At 38.2% G+C, this 22,946-nt stretch overlaps 1 protein-coding gene across 2 annotated transcripts; it reads left to right on the forward strand.

The window, feature by feature from the left end:
* Positions 1-329: 329 nt before the first annotated feature.
* mmp16b (matrix metallopeptidase 16b (membrane-inserted)) lies at positions 330-22,344 on the forward strand. 2 transcript variants are annotated; one of them, XM_055033704.1, is made up of 11 exons: positions 330-768; positions 5,240-5,388; positions 5,706-5,720; positions 5,982-6,098; positions 7,191-7,495; positions 11,042-11,203; positions 11,622-11,839; positions 11,930-12,068; positions 13,447-13,597; positions 15,888-16,003; positions 17,092-22,344. In XM_055033704.1, the coding sequence occupies exons 1-11, from the start codon at positions 640-642 to the stop codon at positions 17,451-17,453; spliced, it is 1,863 nt and encodes a 620-aa protein (XP_054889679.1). In that variant the 5' UTR covers positions 330-639; the 3' UTR covers positions 17,454-22,344. The 2 variants fall into 2 exon arrangements, with proteins under 2 accessions (XP_054889679.1, XP_054889680.1); XM_055033705.1 differs by lacking the exon at positions 5,706-5,720.
* The last annotated feature ends 602 nt before the right edge of the window (positions 22,345-22,946 follow it).

Raw genomic sequence — 22,946 nt, forward strand, 5'->3', positions numbered from 1 at the left:
CTTCCACTTAATTTTCCATTAACACACCACTTTGTGAACTTTCAGCTCCTTTTTAAATGACATTTTGCCCTTTGCCATAATTCCACATAGATGAATAAAAATTCTTGTCAGCTAAAGAAAAGTCAGAAATGGTCAAATTTGCTTAGAGTCTGACTCTATTTACACAAGTTTCATACAGTGATGGTGTTGGATAAAAGAACTTGTCGATTGAGCTGCAGCTGGACAGAGCGTCCTGAAGGGTTTTCTCTCATGCAGTCTGCAGCCTATAGGGCAGCTCTTGTGATGCTGCGCTGTGTGAGGAATCAAAGCGCAGGCGTCGAGTCGGGAGGGAGCCTATCTTGCGCAGACTGGGTAGCTTTACTGTACATGGCCATTAATACCGCTGTGGATGGATGTAGCCGCTGTTGTGAATCAGAATGGCGAGGACAGCAAATATAACGCGCCGAGTTACCTCTGCTTGACACCAGAGCTCGCCTCTTCAACCGCCATCGGGTCTTTTGTTTTTATTTTTAAATTAAGAGACGCTTCTTGAATTCAGCCGAATCTCGCCTTGACAAGCCCGCACCGATGGTTTTCATTTGACACAAAGCAGACAGGCGGCTTCTCCTAATAAACAGTCGGGAAGAAAAGCGGGTCATTATGACCTTAGTATCCGTCAATAAAAGAAAACCACCGGATTGCTTTTACGCGGCAGCGCTCTGCTTGCATCTCTTGCTTTGGATTTCGCGATCCGTGTCCGGAGAGGAGCAGCATCAGTTCAGCGTTGAGGTAAGATTTTTTTTCCCCCTCTCTTTGCACGGCCTTCCCTCCTCCTCTCCTCCACATCATCTGCCTCTGCGTGAAAAACAACATATATGCAGGCTGGGTCTGCGCGCTGTGGCTCCTATCATCACGATGGAGACATTACGAGATGCAGATAAAAACATTTTCCTCCTTGGATCCTTCATTTATCGTGAAACAGCTCATATGAGGATGTTACATTGGTGCTTGAACTAGATGTGATGCTTGTTTTCCCATTGAAGGTATTTTCATGGCAGGTCATCGTGAGGTGAGGCTGGGAGATGTTTTGACAGCATCATATAGTGTTAAAGAAGATTAAACATTTACAAGTTGCATAATAGGATTTGCTAGTTTGCAGCTGATTAATTGATGCCATTTCCATCCTCACCACAGTCTGCACCCTCCTTACACCCCCCATCCCCAGCTCCCTCCTCCTTCCACTCTGGAGAAATTAAATGCTGAAACTGACAGTAACACACACGCATCATTATTCAATTTAATGGCTCGCTTCAATCCTTCCAGGATCTGTCTAAAAATCACTGTCTATAGACAAAACACAAGACTCAGAGGCAAGACGAGGATAAACAAGAGATTTAGATGAGTAGAGAAGGAAAGATTGGGGAGCAATGAGCAGTGATAAACAGAGGAAGCAGATCAGCTACAGATGATGAGGACACACCTGGGCATGTCTTTAGGTCTGAGTCTGGTGATGCTTTTTGTATGCATTAACTCCTAGTCTGGTTTAGTAGAGGATGAAAAGAGGACTGGGCCACAGTCTTTCACATGCACACACACCAACCGGAAGCTGCAAAGACACAAACACTCGACTGCTGTCACCATCAGTGCTTTCTCAGCTTCTGGTGAATACATTTAAAACTAAAGCCCTGCCGAGTGGACTGTTTCTAACGATGCACATTTTCAATTCTGCTGACTAGCTCCGATAAGCATTCCAGGCTCACTGTAGAGGCTTGACTATAAAAGAGTAAGATGATAAATAACAGTCAGTGCAAGGCATTGGGTGGTATGGGATTCTCACTGCATAATAATCCTGAATAAAATTATTTGTACAAAAATGTAAAATAAGTATCTAACAGCTTTTTTTCCCCTCAAAGAACAATAATCATTCCTTTTGCTGTTCAAATGACACAAAGTGCCATCAGAAAGTATTCACTCCCAGTCAGTTTTTGCACTTTTTTCTTACTCCACAGTCTCATTCTAAAACCAGTTTGAGTGAATTTTAAATTATTTTAAATACAGTTTATATTTATACCATTAATTCATGACAACTGTCATCTGAAGACCCTTTTACAAGGCAAACACTTGTTAAAAGGTGCACTCAGTTTACATTCAGAAATGTTTTATGAAAACATCCCAATCATATAAACAGAGTATATTTATTACATTCCAATTCAATCCCAGGTATAATACAATGCAATTAAAATTTTGTTTATATTGTATGATAGTTCATACAATGCAAAACCGTGTTTTCAGAGATTGATTTGTAAGTTTATATTAAAAAATGCATTTTACCAAGGTAAATATGCTGACTTTATATAGGGCTTAAATTAAGCTCAAGTGTCCCTGATTTCCATTGACATGCTTCTGTAACCTGATCCAATATACTTAGTTGACTAAACTTGAATTGGAATGGAAAACAGTGGACTATGTAAAGTCTTATACTTAATGGTGCATATTACAGTGGAAACCAAGCAATCAAGTTTCAAGGGAATTTTTCTCTAGGTCCTCCAAGATCAGAACGTTCTGAAAATAACAGTGTGGTCTATTATTTAGAAGAAATGCAAAACCTCCAGACCCCCCTCTAGATTAAACTGACTTATTATGGAACAAAACCCTTTGCCAGAGGGTGCAAAGAACTCAAAAGTCACTAAGGTGAAGATTCAGTGTTTCTTTGTGAAAATAGAAGAACCATTTGCTAACTCACTCCATTTATCAGGCTTTGTGGTAGAGAGATCCGACAGGAAGCAACACTCAACGACAGCTTATTTAAATTTTGCCCTAAAAGCACCTTAGTGACTACCAATCCATGACAAAATATCTCACTGGCCACTGAAGCATCGAGGTGGCAGCATTATGATCTGGTGATGTTGCAGCAGAAGATGTGCAACAACTCTGCAAAGATGGTTAGATCACTAAACCTAGTATTAAAATCTTTCAAGAATACCAGAACTCTCTGGACTTCAGATTAATTGTCAGATTATCTTCCAACACGTCAATAGACTGAAGCACACACTCAGGAAACCAAAGGAGTGGCTTAAGGGCCAGTTCATAAATGTTTGCGAGACGAGTTAAACGTGTTTGGAGAGAAATAAAATGGACTTGGATGGACATCAATGAGTAGATATGCTTAGAAGAATGAGAGAAAACATCCCCTAAGATGTTAGTTACTCTAGAACTTTGAGCAAAAAAGTAGTGTCAGTCTATATAAACAAGCTGATTTCACCTGGTTGGGCTACCTGCTTGGGGGCTGCATGGTGGAGTGGTTGTTAGTTCTGTTGCCTTGCAACAAGAAGGTCCTGGTTTTCATTTCAGGCCTGCGGTCTTGCTGCATGGAGTTTGCATGTCATTCCAATGCATCCATGAACTCTCTAGAGTACTGCAGCATCCATGGTTCAAAATATGCATGTTTTGTTGATTGGTCTTATTAAATTACTTTTAGAAGTGTGTGCATGGTTGTTTGTTTCTGTGGTGTCCTGGCAACCTATCCAGGTTGAACTCTGCCTCTTGCTTAGAGATAGCTGGAAGTAGGTGTGCTCCCCCTTGCAGCTCTGTACAGATAAGCAGATACAGACAATGGTAGGAAATTAGCTTGGGAACTCAGTCAACATTTACACTTGGTACTCAGGTGGGCTGGATATGGGAGGGAAACTGTGCCACATAAGAGATTTGTCCATGTGTTACATAATGTTCCCATCTAAATTGCCTGCTTACATTTGATGCAAGAGAAGTTTTTAAAAAGATGTTGTCTTTGTTGCATCACTCAATTTAATAGATTTTCTTTAAAATCCATTTAAGACCCACATAAAATGTGCACAACTTTTCTTACTAATATGAGGTTTATTTGGTGAACCAAAGTGGGTTCTAAGAAGCTCACTGCGATTCCAACCCTGTACTCACCAGGAACGAAAAAGTATGTATGGGTTTAGAGTGTTTTTTTTTTTTATTAAATAATGATAACTTCCCATTCTGAAACACATATAAAAATCAACCCATTGACCTTTGGAGGAAGATAGTCACTGCTTCAAGACACACATCTTCATAGTGTTTTGATCTCCACCTTGGCAGAGATCTATCTTCATTAATGTTTGTCTGTTAGCAGGTTTTGTGCCAATTCTGTCAACATGGATTTAACCAGTCTTGGTAGAGAGCTGAAGTGCAGACAAAGGAAGCACCCATTATATTTTGGAGCAGATCCAGATCACTTACACTTGCAAGACTTTGTCATTGGATTTCTCTCGCACCATGTCTAAGTGCTCTACTAATCTTCCAAGAGACTGGAAGAGGAGAGTTGAACTTAAAGAATAGAAGTTTACTTTTATTTTTTTTTCAAAGTAAAGTTGCATTTTTCAGAAAAGTTAACACTTTTGTATGAGGCAACTTTTGCATTAGGGCATTGTTGCCAACAGCTTATCAGCTTATCACCAACATAACACTGGAAGAGACTTATGACCCAATACTTAACCTTACAAGAATTTACTTGCCGGTAAAGAAAAACCATCATAAATCCAAGTATTAAATTAATCTGTTTGCAAATACTGTCTTTACTTCTTGAAGGGAATTATAGCAAAATCTGCTTTTTAAATAGGAGATTTTAAAAAACGGTTTGTAATCATTTTCTAAAGTGAAGCCTAAGTCCTCTGTTGGGAGTTTGTAACCCAAGTTTGGGAAACAATTGTCTTGTTTCAGCTGATGCTGCAGCCTTTCCACTTTGTCGCCTTTGTGGCTTAAATCATTAATGTCAACCCTGAAAAATCTGAAATAATACCGTTTGTTATGCAGATCTAATACAGCAAGGTACAAGACCCACTTTATTGTATTATATCCATATAGGCTTCCCTTGGACATCTTGTTTTTTTTAATCCGTTGGGAACAACCTTTTAGGGCATTAGAATGGACATTTATTTACTTAAAGTTATTTCAACAAAGTTATTTTTTTCTCATTTGATTGCAGTGGTATTTGAAGCTTTAAGCAAAGCAATATTGCAGTGGAGGAATCTTTGCGGTCTGTATTTATGCTGCATAGACAACATGAATAGAGTGTCTGAAATAAGCATTCCTCTAACAAAGATTTCTTTCACTTTTATATTTAAAGCAGCTTTTTATCTCTGCGTTTTTAAATTTTATCTTTGATTAAACTTGTGTAACGTGCAATGTTCTGGGATGGGATGGGTTAGGATTATGTTTTTTTTTTGTTTTGTTTTTTTTATCTTACCCCTTGCAGGGATGGCTACAGAGGTATGGATACCTTCCCCACACAGAACCGGGAATGTCTGTCCTGCGCTCAGCCAAAACCATGCAGTCAGCCATTGCTGCTATGCAGCGCATCTACGGTCTCAATGTCACAGGGACGCTGGATGAGACAACCAAGGAGTAAGTAGACACATGACATGTGTTGCAGATGCACAAACACAACCTGTGCAACACAAACACCTGAATAAGACACATGATGCCGCTTGTCATCCATGTATACTTGAAAAGTAGGTCAAAATTTTATTGAGAATTCTGAAAAATTAGAGTCTGAAAACCCTTTTATTTTTTTAGAAGTACCAGTAGGAACTATGATTATCTTAATGGGCTGCTGAAGGATAGATACAGATTTTTTTTTCCTCTTGCCCTCCTTCACCTGAAACAACAGTGGGTGAAGGTTTTAACACTTTTCCCTCTTCTCGTTTTGCATGATCATGCAGTGATATCACTCTAAGGTGAGAACGAATGTTTTTGCCATTATATTGTGTCTGTTCAGTAGTTGTGATAAATTATGTTGTACGAATGAGAACTGTATTCTTAGAAGTAGTTTAGCAGTGTTTTTGCATCCATTTATTTCCTTGGCCGCCGTGGTTCAGTCCCCGAGAAGAGAACTGACGAGTTCACTTCTGCGCTTTGTGTCATCATAGAGTGTAAACTGTGATGCAAAAATGCTGAATGGAATATTAACTTTATTTTATTTTTCCTTTACGTTTTAGATGGATGCAGAGGCCACGCTGTGGAGTTCCAGATAAAATTAAAAGTGCCACAAGGTCAAGAAGGAGGAGATACGCGCTGACAGGGCAGAAGTGGCAGCGAACGCACATAACCTACAGGTGAGAGACAGAAACATCAGCTGTGATGGCCGGCAAGTTTCTTCAGATCTATTACTTTCCCCTTATAACATTTTATTTCAATAGTGTCTCAATCTAGCATATTTTGTTTGTTTGTTCATTTTGTAATTTATTTTATTATTATTTTTATTAACTTGTATATTTAAAAATACATATGTCTTGTTTTATTTTTAATACATTTTACAAATTTTGTTTGTTCTTTTCATTTTATTTAGTTTTACACCATTTGTTAATATATTTTTACTGCCTTTAACCACCTGGGGTTGTTTGCTACTTGTCATAGAGACTGAACAAATATGTAGCTTGTGGGGGGGGCATTCACACATGCACATGCCAACAGATTAACACCTAAATTGTGTATTGCGTATGTGCTGTTCATTGTATAAAATAGTATGTAGCACAGTTAAAAACAAATTAGGATGCTTTTTGAACCATTACACAATCTCTTTTCCGTTCATTAAGCTAAATAAACTGCCCTCGCCCTGATATATGAAAATGGGAGAATAAACTATCCACAATCTCAGCAGAAATATCTTATCTGCTATAATTAAGCTTTGGGTTTTAATGGGCCTGAGGAGGACTGATAAACGGGTCTGCAGCCCAACTGCAAATTGACAGGTTACAGCAGTAATAGATGATAACACTGCCAATTTATTTAAATCCTTCCTTGCTTGCTCACTGAATTTGAATTGATGAGCAACCTCGTCTAATGGAATGTCAATCAGTGCTGAGTCGGTGCTGCCGCCGCCACTGCCCGGGCTTTATTCACAAAAACGAGTGAATAGTGAGAGAGAGGAGAAGATGATTTCCGCCTTCCTCTCTGCCTGCCAGGGGCTGATAACGACTGGTGTGTTAAAAGTTCAGTGAAAGCTAGTGAAAGCTGTTGGTCTTTAGTTGTCTCAAGTGTTACTTTTTTTACCCAGTGTCGCTTCATTCTAAAAACTGGAAATATTCACTCCAAATTAATGAGCTAAAAACTCAATGGGGAGAAGCGTGGAGGATTTTACTTCCATATTTTGCCAGCCTCCACCCCTCTGAAGCCTCTCAAGCAGTTTCTTGTTTATCTTCCTGCAGCATAAAAAATATCACACCAAAGGTGGGTGCCCGGGAGACTCATGATGCCATCCGGAGGGCGTTTGATGTGTGGCAGGGTGTAACTCCCCTGCGCTTCGAGGCCGTTCCATACAGTGCCCTGGAGACTGGCAGGCGTGACGTGGACATCACCATCATCTTCGCTTCTGGCTTTCACGGTGACAGCTCGCCCTTCGATGGGGAGGGCGGATTCCTCGCCCATGCCTATTTCCCAGGGCCTGGCATCGGAGGAGACACACACTTTGACTCAGATGAGCCTTGGACCCTTGGAAACCCCAACCATGACGGTGAGAAGGGAATGTAAACCAAAATCAGAAAACAGTGGTATATGTTCCCATCGCCCTTTACTCTGATACACCTAAATAAAACCCAGTGTAATCAATGCCCTTCAGAAGTCAACAAATTGTTAAATGTTAATTTAATCAAAATAAATGTTGCATCATGGACACAATTGCCTAACCCCAATGTGTTCTTGTGTCAAAATGGCCAAGTTAAAGTAATGGTCCAAATCCAATTCAGAATCTGACATTTTTATCTACATCACATTTGACTGAGTTAGTGCAGAAAGAAGAATGGGGAAAAATATCTATCCGTGAAAAGCTGATATAGACATAGACCAAAATATTTGCAGGTTTATAATCAATTTATAATTGATTTGACTCGGGGAGGACTGAATACCAATACATGCCACACTTTTCAGATCTTGTTTGTGAAAATATGTTGAATGCATCTATGACATAAAAGCACAATAAACAATTGTAAGGTTTGTGGTTGCAACATGACTAAATTAGAAAGAAAATGATACGAGTCTTTACTAGATATAATAGAAATAGAGAGAAGAGGCAACAGCAGAGAGACAGATGACAAAGATGATGGAGAAATAAATAACCCTGAGAGGAAGAGGTGAGGAAAGCAAACAGTAAAAAGTGCAGTCTTGTGGAGAGATGGATAAGAAGTGATGGATGCCAGATGAGGGGAGTACAGATGGCCTGGCTGGAGGGTGTTATGAGAACGACGGTATCGCAGGGCAGAGTGTGAGGGACGCTCAGCCAAAAACAAAGAGCGCTAAGATGTGTTTGATGCGGTGTCGCTCTATAAAGATGAATCCCCCCATCTGTCAGGACTTTGGTATCTGTCTGTATAATAAGCTCTTCAGATGACAGGATAGAGAGCGATGCTATTTTAGGAGTTTTGCTTTTGCTGGCACATGATTATGGTTATCCACATTTATTGAATTTGATGTAGCTGAGTGGTTGCAGTGGCACAGCTCAGAGAGGAGAATAGGATACCTTTTTGAGGCATTCAACCAAACACTCCCTAATTACTCTACCTACGGGTAGAAGGGTTGTGAAAGCACCACCAGGCGGTTTCGCTATTATCCAGCTGCTGTGCAGAAACTTTCTCCCCTTCCATTAGAGAGGGAGGGGGGGTGTGGCTTGCATTGTGTTTGTGCAGGGATACCACTTGCCACCCATCAGCTCCTTTCCTTCGCGCTCTCTTTTTGTTCTCTAATGATAATAGTCTTAGACTCCCAAGTCAGATGCATGCTCGCCCCTGAGCAGCATGCCATTGTCATCCATTTGGAGCGCTGATACTAAAGGAGGAAAAAAAAAAACGCTCCTGTCTCAGCATGTGTGCCAAGGAAGCTGCACCATCTTTAATGGGTTTTCACAGCAGTGCATCTGTAAATGCTGCATGTTGACATGTGTGCTAATGGTAGCTCCAGTCTGTCTTCAGGGAATCGTTGTGGGGCGTTTTCGCATATCTGTGGCAGAGGCTGTTTGGATGAGGTGAAAGTGGGAGAGGGGAAAGTGTAACCTTTTTGCTGCTGGCTGAGGGTCAGTGGTGGTTTTATGCAGCGCTCCTGGCATGAGTGCATATCATCCTTGCAAAGGGCAACCATCTCTTCGGGACAAGTTCAGTCACTGTTTGTACATAAGAGTTGTAATTCCTCCTAAATCAAACTGACACGCTGAGCTGACTACATCCACTGGTTGTGGAATTTTTACTTTTGCATCTGTCTTTGTTTGTGTGTAACACACAGCGGTTCTTGGCCGACATTTTTTAATGCTCAGGTGCATTACGTGCATGTCCTTGGCAAAAACGTGAATGTGTGTCCTTCTGCTTTATTCGAGCCCAGGAGAAAGTCTTGTTGCTTCATGATTCATTTCCCGTAATCTTAACTAATTTTTATTATAACTCTGGAGCAGGGAAAGTAAGTAGTTATTTTGATTTTGTGGCTTATGTATTTGAATTATTTTGTGAAAAACAATAAAAATACAACAAAATTAAATGCACGTGTCTGTGCAGGGTTGATAAAACTCAGTTTAAACAAGCAGGTAAAAACTGATGTGTGGAAAAAAAAATAAAAGCATTGATAACAAATATTGACTGAGTCATGCATTTGCGTTATAATGGTTGATTTGATGTCTGTCACTGAATTCTTTGTTCCCAAATGGACACACTCTTCACAGCATATGTGCAAAAATAATACGAGTCAATATGTGTTAAAAATTAGATGTAGAAGTAACATCAGTAATAAAAACACACAAAGTATAAAAATAAATCTAAATGCAAACACAGTTTCTCATTGCCCAAAGCTCAGAGATATAATGCCTTATAAAAGTATTCATGTCCCTTGAGCTTTTCTTGAATACATGACCTTACAGCAACAAACTTCAGTGCCATTTTTGATGCACCATTGCAAATGATCATAGAAGTGGAATTGGAAAGAAAGTGAACAACTGTTCCAAAATATTTTAACATATACAATCACAAAAATGTAAATTGTACTTTCTTCCACCCCCTTTATACTGATACCCCTAAGTAAGTTTCAGTTAAACCCATTTGTCTAAACTAAAAAGGATGAAGAAGGAGTGCAATAATTAGAGAAGAAGTCAAGATACATGGCAGCTTCGTACTAAAGGTCGGTGTCTTTGGTGCAAAGGAATGTAAACACACAGGACAGGGATACTGGTCAGAGTTAATGAGAAAAATCATGGAACTTAATAAAGTGCAATCCTGGAAGAAAAAAAACTTTTGGACACACTCTGGGAACATTTGGTGGGTAAAGAAAACAACACGTGTGATAGGTTTGTTCTCAACCTACATAAAAAGAGAATCACAGACAAAGTTTATAAGTTCTCTATCAAGCCTTTTGCGAAAGGGGAAGACATAGAGAACTGCTCCTTTGAACAGTTCACCATGCATTCTGACTCTGCTTCAGCGCTTGTCTTTTTTATCAACACAAACCAAAGCAGGAGTGAAAGGAATGCAGGGGTAATAAATCAAAGAAGGGAGCCATTCTGATAAGAAGGAAGGAGGAACACAGGAACTAACATTCTACACACAGGTAGTTTCACAAATAAGGAGTAGCTAGGGAAACAGCTGCAAGGTTAAGAAAAAGCAAGTTTTGTCTTTCACACGGTTTAACAAATTCACTAAACTTTTACATGAAAAACAAACTGGCAAACCTACTAATGTAAGAATGATATAAAAACTTACTAATTCTATCAATGTGCAATCATGAAATCATTTTAGAAACAACTTTTTGAATGTTGAAATTTGTTTTAATCAAAATTTTTTAGCCTTATCATTATTTACTGATATTACGTCATTTTCTTTTTCGCTTAGAGGTAGTGCCATGTTTTTTTTACATTTGGTATGTTCTGAAATCTACTTAGACGGCCTCTTGCTATATATTTCAATTATTTGATGTGGGGAATACACGAGTCAGTTTCTAACATTTAGACTTCTGTAAAGTCTGTTTATATTGTCCTGGATAAAGTCAAGGATTTAAATTCTCACTGCAGATCTTCTCTTCCCCTTTCTAGGAAATGATCTCTTCTTGGTTGCAGTTCATGAGCTGGGGCACGCCCTCGGCCTTGAGCACTCGAATGATCCCACTGCTATCATGGCTCCTTTCTACCAGTATATGGACACAGAGAATTTCAAACTACCTCAAGATGACTTGCAGGGAATCCAGAAAATCTATGGTAATGTACCACAAAACAATCTCCTTTCAAATAATAAATCCTTAAGTAACAGTTTGTATGAGTTAAAATGTTCCAACATTTTATTAAAGATGTACCACATCACAAAACATCAAATTGCAAAGCTCTGAAACTTCGTCAACATTGCAAACGCTGCTGCGTCAGTCATGCTGGGTTGAATGCCAGTAAACAGCATTTGTCAGCTGCTAAAGAGGTCAGCCAATTTGTGTTTTTCAAAGCAATGTGAGTCAACTAACAGATTGCAAAAGAGGAAAAATAATCAGTGCCAAAAGAAATGGTTGCATTGGTTAAAATATCTCTCAGTGGGGACAGTCTTTGAAATTGCTAAATATCATAAAAGCACAGCAGTGAAGTTCTGATTCACAGGAACAGGTTGTAACTCTGCAGTTTGTATTTATAGGACCACCAGATAAAGCTCCACAGCCCACCAGTCCGCCGCCTACAGTTCCACCTCCTCGTTTCCATCCGCCCTCAGACCCCCGGAAACACGACCGCCATGCAAGACCCCATCGCCCTCCGCAGGGGTCCAAGCCGTCTAACCCCAACTCCAAACCAAACATTTGTGATGGAGGCTTCAACACTCTGGCCATCCTACGCCAGGAGCTGTTTGTCTTCAAGGTAAAGCGAATTATCACCATGAGGAAAGCATTCCTGCTGATGTTTCAGCCATGTCAGGTAATGACAATATTGCATGTCTTGTTTCTGCAGGATCAATGGTTCTGGAGAGTACGGGACAATTCAGTGGTCCCCGGCTACCCCATGCCGATCAACCACTTCTGGCAAGGCTTGCCTCCCAAAATTGATGCAGTGTATGAAAACAGCGAAGGGAAGTTTGTCTTTTTTAAAGGTAATATAAAGTATATATTTGTAAATTGAATTGCAGAGAATTGAAGCAAGATTATTGACTTTTTTTGTTGCAAACAAAAATCTAAACGCTTTGTTGCGCATTTGTAATAAACCCTTCAATTCAAATGTTAATGTCAGCTATTTCATAAAGTCCACAGCAGCATAGTTTAATCTCAGCCTAAATGCAGCTGTTCTGTAAAGGTCAATCCGCAAAATAAAGTGTAAATAGTCTGGAACCTTTCTAGATATTACTGTCCACCTAAACTAACAGGCTAAGCAAGGAGTATCGAGAATTGATCAGAGATGCAGCCAAGTAGCCCATGGTAACTCTGGAGGAGCTGTAGAGATGCAAAAGTCAGATGGGAGAATCTTTTGACAGGACATTCATAGTTATAACCTCCATTAGTCTTTGACAGCTTTTCAGATGAAGCCAACAAGATGTCTCGTCTGTCACCATTTAAGTAGGGGTCACAGGAAATAGCTGCAGAGAGACAGAGGCCAGAATTTTCCAGCTTTTCAACTGCTTCAGACAACCCAAACAATTTGTAGCCATACTTTCAGCAAAAGTTGGTTCTATAAAGTTTGAGAATTCTGGTTTGCAGATACGTACTAAATAGTTTGCAGATTTTTTAAAAATTGTGCACCATGTATAATTATTTTTCCAATTGTGCATCACATGAAATCTCAGAGAAATACATTTAAAAAAAACATTAAAATGTATAGTTATAATGTGACAGTTGTGGTATTGGTGCATTAGTAAAATATCAATTTGGAAACATCATGACTGATATAACTTGAACTGTCAGCTCTTAAACACACAATATCTTCTTTGCTACTTGAAACCAGAGTGGTTCACCGTGGGGTTTCGTAGACGTCTGCATGGTTGGAGAATGGGTGTAGGTCCCAGAGAGACATCCGTCCATCAGACAGATTAACATGACATCTGTCACCCAGTGGGATCAGAGGGCCTCATGCTTTATTTATTCACTCTGAAGGACTTAACCATGTGCGTACTCGTGGCTGTGTGCACGAGAGCGTCTAGCCACCTCGCGCTCACACAAGCACACGCAAACACTGCACCACAACAGCTTTCTTTCCTTTGCCCGAGGCAGTTATGATCAAATTGAATTAAACGCAACAATAACTTCAATAAGACTCAAAACAACAAGACTCAGCAGAGTTGCCTTCAGAGCACCATCAAGCTTACATTCTGTGCTGCGATGATAATCTTTAAACGAGCTTATGAAACATCTCGTCTGTGAAATCTCATGAAGAAAAATAACCCACAAAGAGGGGCATGAACAAGTAGGGATATTGCAGTTTTTTATTTGGTGTGATTCCAGGTTGTTGCCCATACTAACCTTGTTTCTGTGTTTCAGGAAACCGCTTCTGGGTGTTCAAGGATCGGCATCTTCAGCCTTCCTACCCTCAGGACATTTCTCTGTTCGGTAGCGGCATGCCCACACAGAGTATCGAGACGGCCGTCTGGTGGGAAGATGTCGCTAAGACCTACTTCTTCAAAGGAGACAGGTTTGTTTGGATCATTAGTTCCAGTGCCAGTTTTTCACTTCACTTCAGTTCATCTTTGTCCCCACAAGGAAAAATTTGGTGCACAGCGGCAGTCAAAGACAGTCGAGGCATAATCCACACGTCAACAAGTAATAAAACATTCTAAAAGTTTCAATTGTGCTTGGGACAAAAAGTATTTGGACTGATTGCACCTTATGGTTGGTCTGTGTTTGACTTAAGGGAAGGGAAACGATCCTAATGTGGGTGGTTTCTGCTGGCTAGGATAGTTTTGGCCTTTTTAACAACTTGTATGTTCCAGTCATCCTATAGGGGCGATGTTGAAAACCAATTGTAGCTGCTTTAGCCAATATAATATATCAAAATAAATGAATAAAAAAATGTTAAAAAATATTTTTTATATATATTTGTAATTCAACTTATGAATTACGAACAGAAGATGAGAGGTTGTGTTTTAAATCATCTCGATGTGGAATATTTTCTTTGTGATTTCACCAGTCTGTAGGGCAAATTCTGTTTTCTTGTTGTTTTTTTCGATGCTCAGTTGAGTATCATTCTAATTAGAACAGCAAAATATACAGAATCATAATTATTATTGCAGTTTTGAATATGTGTTTCTGTGCACTCTGGGAGGTGACTTGAAGTTAAATCCCTTAAAAGCAAAAATCTTTAAGGGACTTATAAGTTATATTTAACTTTTTCAATCAGTTAAACATAAATTGTAAATTTTTATCTTAATCAAAGAGTCAAATAATTCAAGAGTGATTTGATTTAATATTTAACATTGTGTGGAACTTTTTCACTTCAACCCCATAAAAACTACTTTGCTTTTTTACATTTCTACACTTTCTCAAATCCTGAGTGCATTTTTTTGTAGCCACAAAAGTGATACTCAGGTTTAACTTTAACAACTTTGATTAAGTTTTGTTTTGTTTTTTTATGGGACCAGGTGTTAGCTTAGTTCAAAGGAACTTCAAGATAATTTTTGTTGTCTCTCCAGAATGCCTGAAGCAGAAGATCTGTTGTTTATTTACGTGCGTCAGAGCCGTTGTACAGTATGAGAATATGCCAGTCTGACTCACATGTTCAGCTGTTGAGATAAATCATATCCCGAAAGGTCACAGGACCCTGTGGACGGAGCTGGCAAAGCACTTTGTCATCTCCATCCACAGATTCTTCTATTTAATAAAAGAGGGATGTTGTGCAGATCATTTTAAAGTTGATTTTATCTCTCAGCAGGGATGTGTGACGGGGGGCTAATGGCGCTCTACTTCAAATGGCTTTTTTATCTATAGTTTTACGGGTTTGCACAGCAGCATGTGAGGAGCTCGTCACTCACAAAAACTTCTGAGGCTAATCTGCAATGCAGATAGACATGCCGTGGATGACTGATTGATTGGATTTTCCTGTCATGTGAAATGAGTCAGCCAATGTTCCTTTCTTTTAAAGTATCATCATATAAGTTGGAGTAATTCTGTCTTATTACAGATATCTAAGGAACACTGACAATCAAGTTGTTTAAGTTCTGTATATTTATACGTTTCAAATTGTATATGGTAATAACATCCACTCAGCTCTCATTAATAACTAAAGTCAGCACAAATTTTTATGTTTACTTGGTAAACTTAGAGCTTAAATTAGCTCTCATCTCTTCACTAAGCAAGAATTGAACATGAGTATTAGAAATATAAAAGGAAGCTTTAATAAAACATGCCAAAGCATTCAGATCAAACCTTATAAAATTGTAGCATTTCATTTATTGCCTTTGCAAACTAAAACACGGGGGGATATGGTTGATAGAAGTAAGTTGTGTTGGAAAATCTAATAAGTTAGTAGGCATGGAGCTGGAGAGATGCTTGAATTTAATTGTATTTGTTTAGCTCTCCACATCATCACTGCTGCTATCGGCACATTCACTTTCACTGCAACCCCACAAAAACCCCCAAAACAGCATCATGAACGACTACAAAATATGAAAATGCAAGCAAAAGGTTATGACTCTGCAGATAAATGCCTTACATATTTTTATCTAGCTACAAAAAAACGATTCAGCAAATTTACCTTGTTCTTTTTTGGGGTATTCTGCTTTGTGTGCATCTTAGGAACAGAGAAAGTGCAATACCTACACACTTTATGCTTTTGTCCTAATTATATATGTTTTAAATAGTAGCAGAGAAAACTGTTCTCTGTCTATGTGAGGACAGAGTCTTTGTCCATATTGGATCAATATGAAGTAGCCAACTCCAAATCCTCTGAACTGTTGGTACTTATCACTGTCTTTCTTTGTTTTTAGATACTGGAGGTATAACGAGGAGATGAGGACGATGGACCCAGGTTACCCTAAACCCATCTCTATCTGGAAGGGCATCCCTGACTCTCCACAAGGCGCTTTTGTGGACAAGGCAAATGGTATATGAATTGCAAAAATTATAGGAATCGCTAAAGATCCCCATAAAATAAACGCTGGAGTGGGATCAATATTTATCTTTCCATCACAGACGGTGAAGACGTTTTTAAGGGACTTCCAGAGCTCACTGTTGGAGAACTGCATCAAAGTTATCTTGAAAATTCTCCATAAAAAACATTAGACCCAAGCCACATCCAAATGGTTGTTAGGGGGAGAAAATGGAGGAAAAATTTCTTTTCTATCTTTATGTCACATGTATAAGCTTGTGGTGTTTGCTAACCTTGAGTACCTTTTTGAAAATGGCAGAAATTTTTGTTTTAAAATCTGGTGGTTTCTGTCAAAAAAAAAAAAAAAAATAAAATTGACCGTCACTGACTCATGAAAAGATTGTCATTTCAATCTGTGATGACAGAACTAAATGTTTGACCCTGGAATTTAAATTTTTTTTTTCTTCATTTTTTCAAGATGTCAAAATGTATTTATTTCAAGCAGTTAAACTAGGCAACAAGATTCTATGAAACAGTGTCATTGCTTTTAAATTGTTTTTCTATTGTTTTACACTTGTATATACTGTATGTATTAATTGGTTTTATTCTGTAACCAGGTTGCTGTGTACTGCAGACTTCTGCCCAGGTCCCTCTTGAAAATGAGATTCAAATCTCAATGGGGTTCACCTGGTTAAATAAAGGACAGAAAAAATTATAATAATTTTTATTTGAAAATTTGTTTCTGCCTTTTTTTAGACAACATTGGGATTGTTTTAGTTAATTTCATATGATAATTTTATGCTTGTAAATTTGCATTTCATTTTTCAATGATGAATTTTATAGTGATAATTTAATAGATATGTTTTTCATCTTCAGAATAATTTTATGTCTAAAATCTTAGCAAGAAAGCATATTATCAGACAAAAGACAATCAGTAAAACAGATAGTTTTGTAGTTCAACATAATGACATCCCACTTGCAGTGCTTCACTTGACAGCAAAATAACTGAACAGGGCATCATTATGGTTACCTTAACTAGTGTAATACTCAATCCTAACAAACTAACTAACTTTCTCCCCTTTATTTTCATATTTCCATTGCAGGTTTTACCTACTTCTACAAGGGAAAAGAGTACTGGAAGTTTAACAACCAGCTGCTTCGCGTGGAGCCCGGCTACCCCAGGTCAATTCTGAGGGACTTCATGGGCTGCGACGGCCTCCCCAATGACCCCGACTGGGGCTGGAATCCCCCGGCGGCAGACGAAAGGCACTGTGACAACAACGACGTGGATGTGGTCATCAAACTGGACAGCGTTGGGGGTACGGAGAAGGCTGTGGCGATTGCCATTCCTTGCGTCCTGGCGCTGTGCATGATGGTCCTCCTCTACACCGTTTTCCAGTTCAGGAGGAAGAGCACACAGCGGCACATACTGTACTGCAAGCGCTCCATGCAGGAGTGGGTCTAAAGGGATTGTTACAGTACAGAGAGCTCTGAGAAAGTTGTTACTTAAAGCCCTATAACTTGAAGGACTGTAAAGAAGTACGGTACATGAGGTTTGCCATTGGGGCAGATCTCAAGACAGCTGCAACATGTGAACTGTGCTACAAGGAAGGGAAACTATCAGCTGACCTCAGTAGATGACAGTGGCAGAGCTTCATCTTCTTTGTCCTACTAATGTGTATGTATCTGCTTTGATTTTTCTTTGGATCTCAAAATGAACTCAGTTAAGTGAGACAGAAATAATCTACTGTAAGCGGAATCTTTGTCGATCCCCATTTCTGCACGCCGCTGAAAAAGCCCCTAGCACTAACTTCAGAGGACAAATTAGATCTAGCCTTCTGCTTTACTTAATTCAATCGCCCTGGGTTGTGCTTTTTTTAGTCTAGGACCCCTGTAAAACATAATTCACCGTGAGGAGATACGAATATCGTACATAAACCAAATATGACGTTTTCTTCCAAAGAGGATTACAGCTTGATGTTGTTTTCGATCGGATATTCTTCCTCCATGGATCTAATGTTTTGGATCACACTCTGATTTTCTTTCACCGCCACTGTTCACACCTACTCATCTTCTCTGTAAGGACAAAAAAGAAGGAGGAAAAGAAACTCATGACTGTTGTGGCAGTCTGTCTGCTCACCAGGGGCCAAAATAATAATAATTAAAAAAAAAAACGCACTCTGTAATACTAATGAGACTGCCTTAATCACAGTTTGCTTCAATCCTTTCTCCTTCTGTTCCCCTGGTGTGGAGGATGGATACTGAGTGACACAGCAGGAAGACAGAAAATGCGTGTGAAGTCATTACTACTGCCCAAAATCCAACGCTAAACCAGTAGTTGAGGACATTTCGGTCCACAGAGGAGATCTCGAAAATGTCAGCTGCCAAAGATCAGCTTTCATTTGCAGCCTCACAAGAGAGAAAGACAGAGAGTAGATTTGTTGTGAATTTGTCTGTATGTACGTGTGAAAGATTGAATAATCACCCTTGTTATGTAAGTACTGAGCTCTGCTATAATTTATCATTATCTATGTTGAGTCACATATTATTACAATTTAGCAACCTTTTAAGTGTGCCAAGTGTTTGTGCCAGAAGAAGGCATGGGCCGGTTCCAAAGTTCACTAAGGTTTAAAACTTCTAAAGCTTTCCATCAAACCAGTTCTACTTTTGAAAGTCCTTTTAATGAGACACCTGAGAATATGCCCGAGTGACCAGACTCACTTTTAACTTAGGCTACTACACTATTTTCTCCCTTAGAAAATATATTAATTTGGCTGCTCTGAAATGTTTCTTGTTGCAAAAAAAAAACCAAAAACATTTGCACCCTTTAGTTGGCACTGAAACTAAAGCAGTGCCACTCTTCATTATTATCAGTTTGAGGCTATTCTGAAAATCCAAAATGGCAAACTTGGAGCAACATGCATGGCAAGCAATCACCGGTAGAGCCTACCTTGTCTTTTTAAATGAAACATGTCCCGTATCCTGCTTAGATTACTGGTATCTAAACGTTTTTGCTCCATTGGACAAAATGGTCAAGTGGAAAGTAGTCATGAGCTGCAAAATTGTAATTTTTTAAAATCAAAAACTAAAAATAATTTTGTATTTTCTTTCTTATATTTAACTGCTCAATAATAAAACTGAAGTCCCACCGCCTAGTGTCCTTCTGTGGTGTTAAATTTGTTCCATTTTTAGATTGGCATTGAAGGCAACACAAATTAAGACAAGTAAGATGACATCATGGGAGGTCTGCAGAACAAATAAACACTGCACATGTTCTCTGCTGTGCTCCTGTCCTTGCACCTGCTCACCATCTCACTTAGTGGAGTTAAAAGTAGATGAGAAATCTCTGCATCAGGGGAACTTCAACTAGTCAGTCCGGACTCGTCTTTGGACTGACTTTCCATTTCTCTGGAAATTTGGTTTGTTCGTATTGTTACACTTCCAGTGCCACTCTATAAGGGCAGAATGGACAAAAGGTATAATCTTCTGTACAAAAGTATGTCTAATAAAAACTTTGATTAAATTTAGGAGATGTTTATTTTATATTTTTTAAATTCTATGTATTAAAATAAAAACAATGTGTTAAAAGCAGCTCTGGAAGACATTTAAGAGACCAGTGCAAAGTTTTAAATTAGCACCTTTATGTCAGGCAGCCATTCCATGTCATTTGCCATTTTTTAATACACGTATTCAAAATAATACATTTTGTTTCGTCATTGAACAATTTCACTCAAACTTAAGCAATGTAAATTTTGGAATGATCTCGTTTTTCTCCAGAGTTGTTTATAGATGTACAGATATAGACATAAATACAGAAAACAATGTCATAAATGTAATAGAGCTTTATATTATTGTCACATCCGTTGAAACAAGTTTGCTTTTTGTTCAAAATAAAATAAGTTGGATCAGATTTTCCATATTTGTTTTAAGTATATGTGTCTCTATGGTGAAATCGTGGTGTTTTACAGAGTGCAATACAGCCAGAGTCTCATCCCGGCCCATGCACAACAGAGGAAATAGCGAGCAAGATGGGACAAGAGAAGGGGGGGAAAAAATCTGCTTCTTTTAATACCAGAAGCACTTAAACTTTGTCAGTTCTCTATCTTCTTATAAAACTTTTAAACATTTGTTTTTTTTGTTTGTTTTTTTGGCTGAATTCAACTGCTTTTGAGAAGAAACCCTTTTTAAGCTTTACCAGGACATAATTTGTTGTTTGTAAACTTACAGTTTGCTGATTTTTTTGTGTTGGGGAAAAATTTTAAACCAATATTGCCTACGTCTTCTGTTTTCTACACTGTAACCTCAATTAGTCATTATATAAACGAATACATATGGTTGGTTAGATTAACAAATTAACATATTACTAATGAATGTTTAGAACTACTTATATATATTTTTTTGGATTCCAATTGCATATTGGAAAGTCAAAATGAGTGAAGTTTAATCTGATGAACGCAATTCTAAAGATATACTATGAACCATGACATTTCATATATTCCATACACACGTGTATACAACTCAACTGTATATGTAAATCTTCTCTTGTTTCAGCTAACTTGATCAGTCAAACTAATCGCTGTAATGAAAGATAAACTCTCTGTTGTAAAATGGAGTTAAAATGATTAGGAGTGAGAGTTTTTAAACCATTTTTTTACGTATTACATGTACAGATGCAAATGATAACACTCATGAATGCTAGTTTAATGTCTTATTTTGGAATTGTCTTTGGAATGCCATAAATGCAAAAGTATTGTGGAGGTTGCAAAGAGCCACTTGGCAAAGCAAAAGTAGAAGTGCAAGAAATTTGCTCCCTCGGTTTAAAAAAACTGGATTCGCAAACATTTGTGTTCATTCATGTTTGAAGCAGGAATGGACTAAAAAATATATTATGATGTCTTGTGCGATATAAAGGGAACATTGTAGTGATATACACTCGACTCCAAGACACCTGCACCATTAAAAGTGGATGTAACAGGAATTAACGTTCTACAAAATCTCCTTTTCAACATGCGCAGCGTTTACTACAGTAAGGACATTGATTGCAAATCCTTGGAGAGAATTTCTTAAACTGAGGGAACCAATTGTTTGCTTTATTGTTTTTGTTTGAAGCCCTGAGGTTCTCCATTTATTACAGTTGTATGATGTTTTTGGTAGATGATTTGTGATTTCTTAAATATTTGTGTTCATTGATTTTTGTTCTATTAAAACAGCCTTGAGCTGCAATGTTAAGGCGAAGACGTATTAAATCAGAAACTGAAGATGTCCTATATCAGTTATCAAGAGGAGCTCTGGGTGAACTGTGGCTGATGACTTAGACATTTAGCTTATCATTTGTAATACATACAATTTACATACAGTAAAAGCTAATGCATGCAGATTTGAATTGAGATAATATTTGTCAACCTTGAATTGCTCTTCTACCTGTCTTTATCTGAGGGGTTAAATGACAGGACTGCATAAGCAGGTTTCTCTTGGGTGTTTGAAAGGATTTGAAATAGTCATTATTTGACTTTTGTAAAAGTTTCCTTATTGCTATTCAAGTTTTCATCAGTAAATCTATAAACAATACATGAAACCAGTAGAAACAGTGTTTAGATCTACAGTTTAGATCTACCCACATTGACCAGTGTAACTTGGAGATGGGGCAAAGCCTTTACTAGGTGTTGTGCTTGATGTTGTGTGAGTTTGTTTACTAATGGTGAGGGCTCGTGAGAGTATGAGTTACACATGACTGATAAGGAGACTTTGTACTGTATATCTTTGCAATTATCGTTCCTCAAGTCTTGCATTGCATTAAGGGCAAGAATCTGTCGATAGAATCCAGTTTAAAACGTTTTACTTTAGTTTGACAAACTCTAAGTAATTGTCTATAAAGTTATACCATGGTCTACAATTATTTTTATTTCCTTGTAGCTCTAACTCACTTAGAGTTAGACAGTTTTCTTGCTTTATTTCGAAGTCTGACTAATTCCTGTCTTGATGTATCAATCTTGGCTGACTCTTTAGTGATCTTTCTTTTTTTTCAAGTCTGTCTTGACACTTGCTGCTAAGCATTAGGGCTAATTTGGAGTGACATTAAAGGAAGCAGAGGGGACTGATCGGACAGCAGTCAGTACACCAGAGAGGGTAAAGAAGAAAAGACAAGGAGAAATCTCTGCACTCTAGATGCTTTATGCAGATATGTGAAGTTTATTCTCACAGACAAACTGTATAAGATGTTAACATGATTGCATTATATGTATATAGTGTACAAGCCAGGCTATTTGCTGTCTGTTTTGGACATTTTCTTTCTTTTTTTGATCAACTCCATGGATAAAGAAGATTATTTGTGTTGTAAATAAAAGAGGTGCATAATATATCTGACTGGATGTGAGGCTCTCACACGAACACTCAAATTCAACACTCTTTTTTTAGTCGGGCTGAACAGCGAGTTGGTCCAAACCCTCGCCACAATGTGGAGTAAATTGAAATGTAACAAAACATTTTATTTATGAAGCAGAAAAACAACTCTAGTTTTGTGCACTCATGGTGAATTGAAAAGAAAACTTGTTACAAGGTTAAAAAAAAAAGGTCATTTTACTACCACATAGATCTCCGGATAACTTCAAATTTAGGTTCAATTAGATATTTTGTTCTCAAACTGGATTTAAACAGCTTTGTTTACTTTGGATCTTATATTTTCACTTCTCTTTGTGTTTAGAACTTTATCCTGTCTTAATCTCATAAAATAGTCTTATTCAACTTTTTGTTCTCGGTTACTTTTGCTGTCTTTATTGTCTGTCTGTCATTTAATCTGTTTGAAAACGCTCTATGAATGATGTTCGACTGACTGAGCCCCGCTTCCAAAATCTTGAACTATTCTTTAATGCGTAGTTTATTTGCACAAACTGAGATGAAGAAAAATGAAAAACAAATTAACAGTAATCACCATGAAATTAAATCTCTACAATGATTTTTC

Source organism: Poeciliopsis prolifica, unplaced genomic scaffold (genome assembly GCF_027474105.1).
Source record: "Poeciliopsis prolifica strain line A6 unplaced genomic scaffold, Auburn_PproV2 SCAFFOLD008, whole genome shotgun sequence".
Lineage (NCBI taxonomy): Eukaryota > Metazoa > Chordata > Actinopteri > Cyprinodontiformes > Poeciliidae > Poeciliopsis > Poeciliopsis prolifica.

What these genes read in the sequence shown, in the direction of transcription:
- mmp16b (XM_055033704.1), top strand. Translation starts at nt 640, where the DNA reads ATGACCTTAGTATCCGTCAATAAAAGAAAACCACCGGATTGCTTTTAC. An exon ending in TGGAAACCCCAACCATGACG is followed by an intron (nt 7,496 to 11,041) that starts GTGAGAAGGGAA and finishes TCCCCTTTCTAG; the next exon opens with GAAATGATCTCTTCTTGGTT. An exon ending in GGGAATCCAGAAAATCTATG is followed by an intron (nt 11,204 to 11,621) that starts GTAATGTACCAC and finishes TTGTATTTATAG; the next exon opens with GACCACCAGATAAAGCTCCA.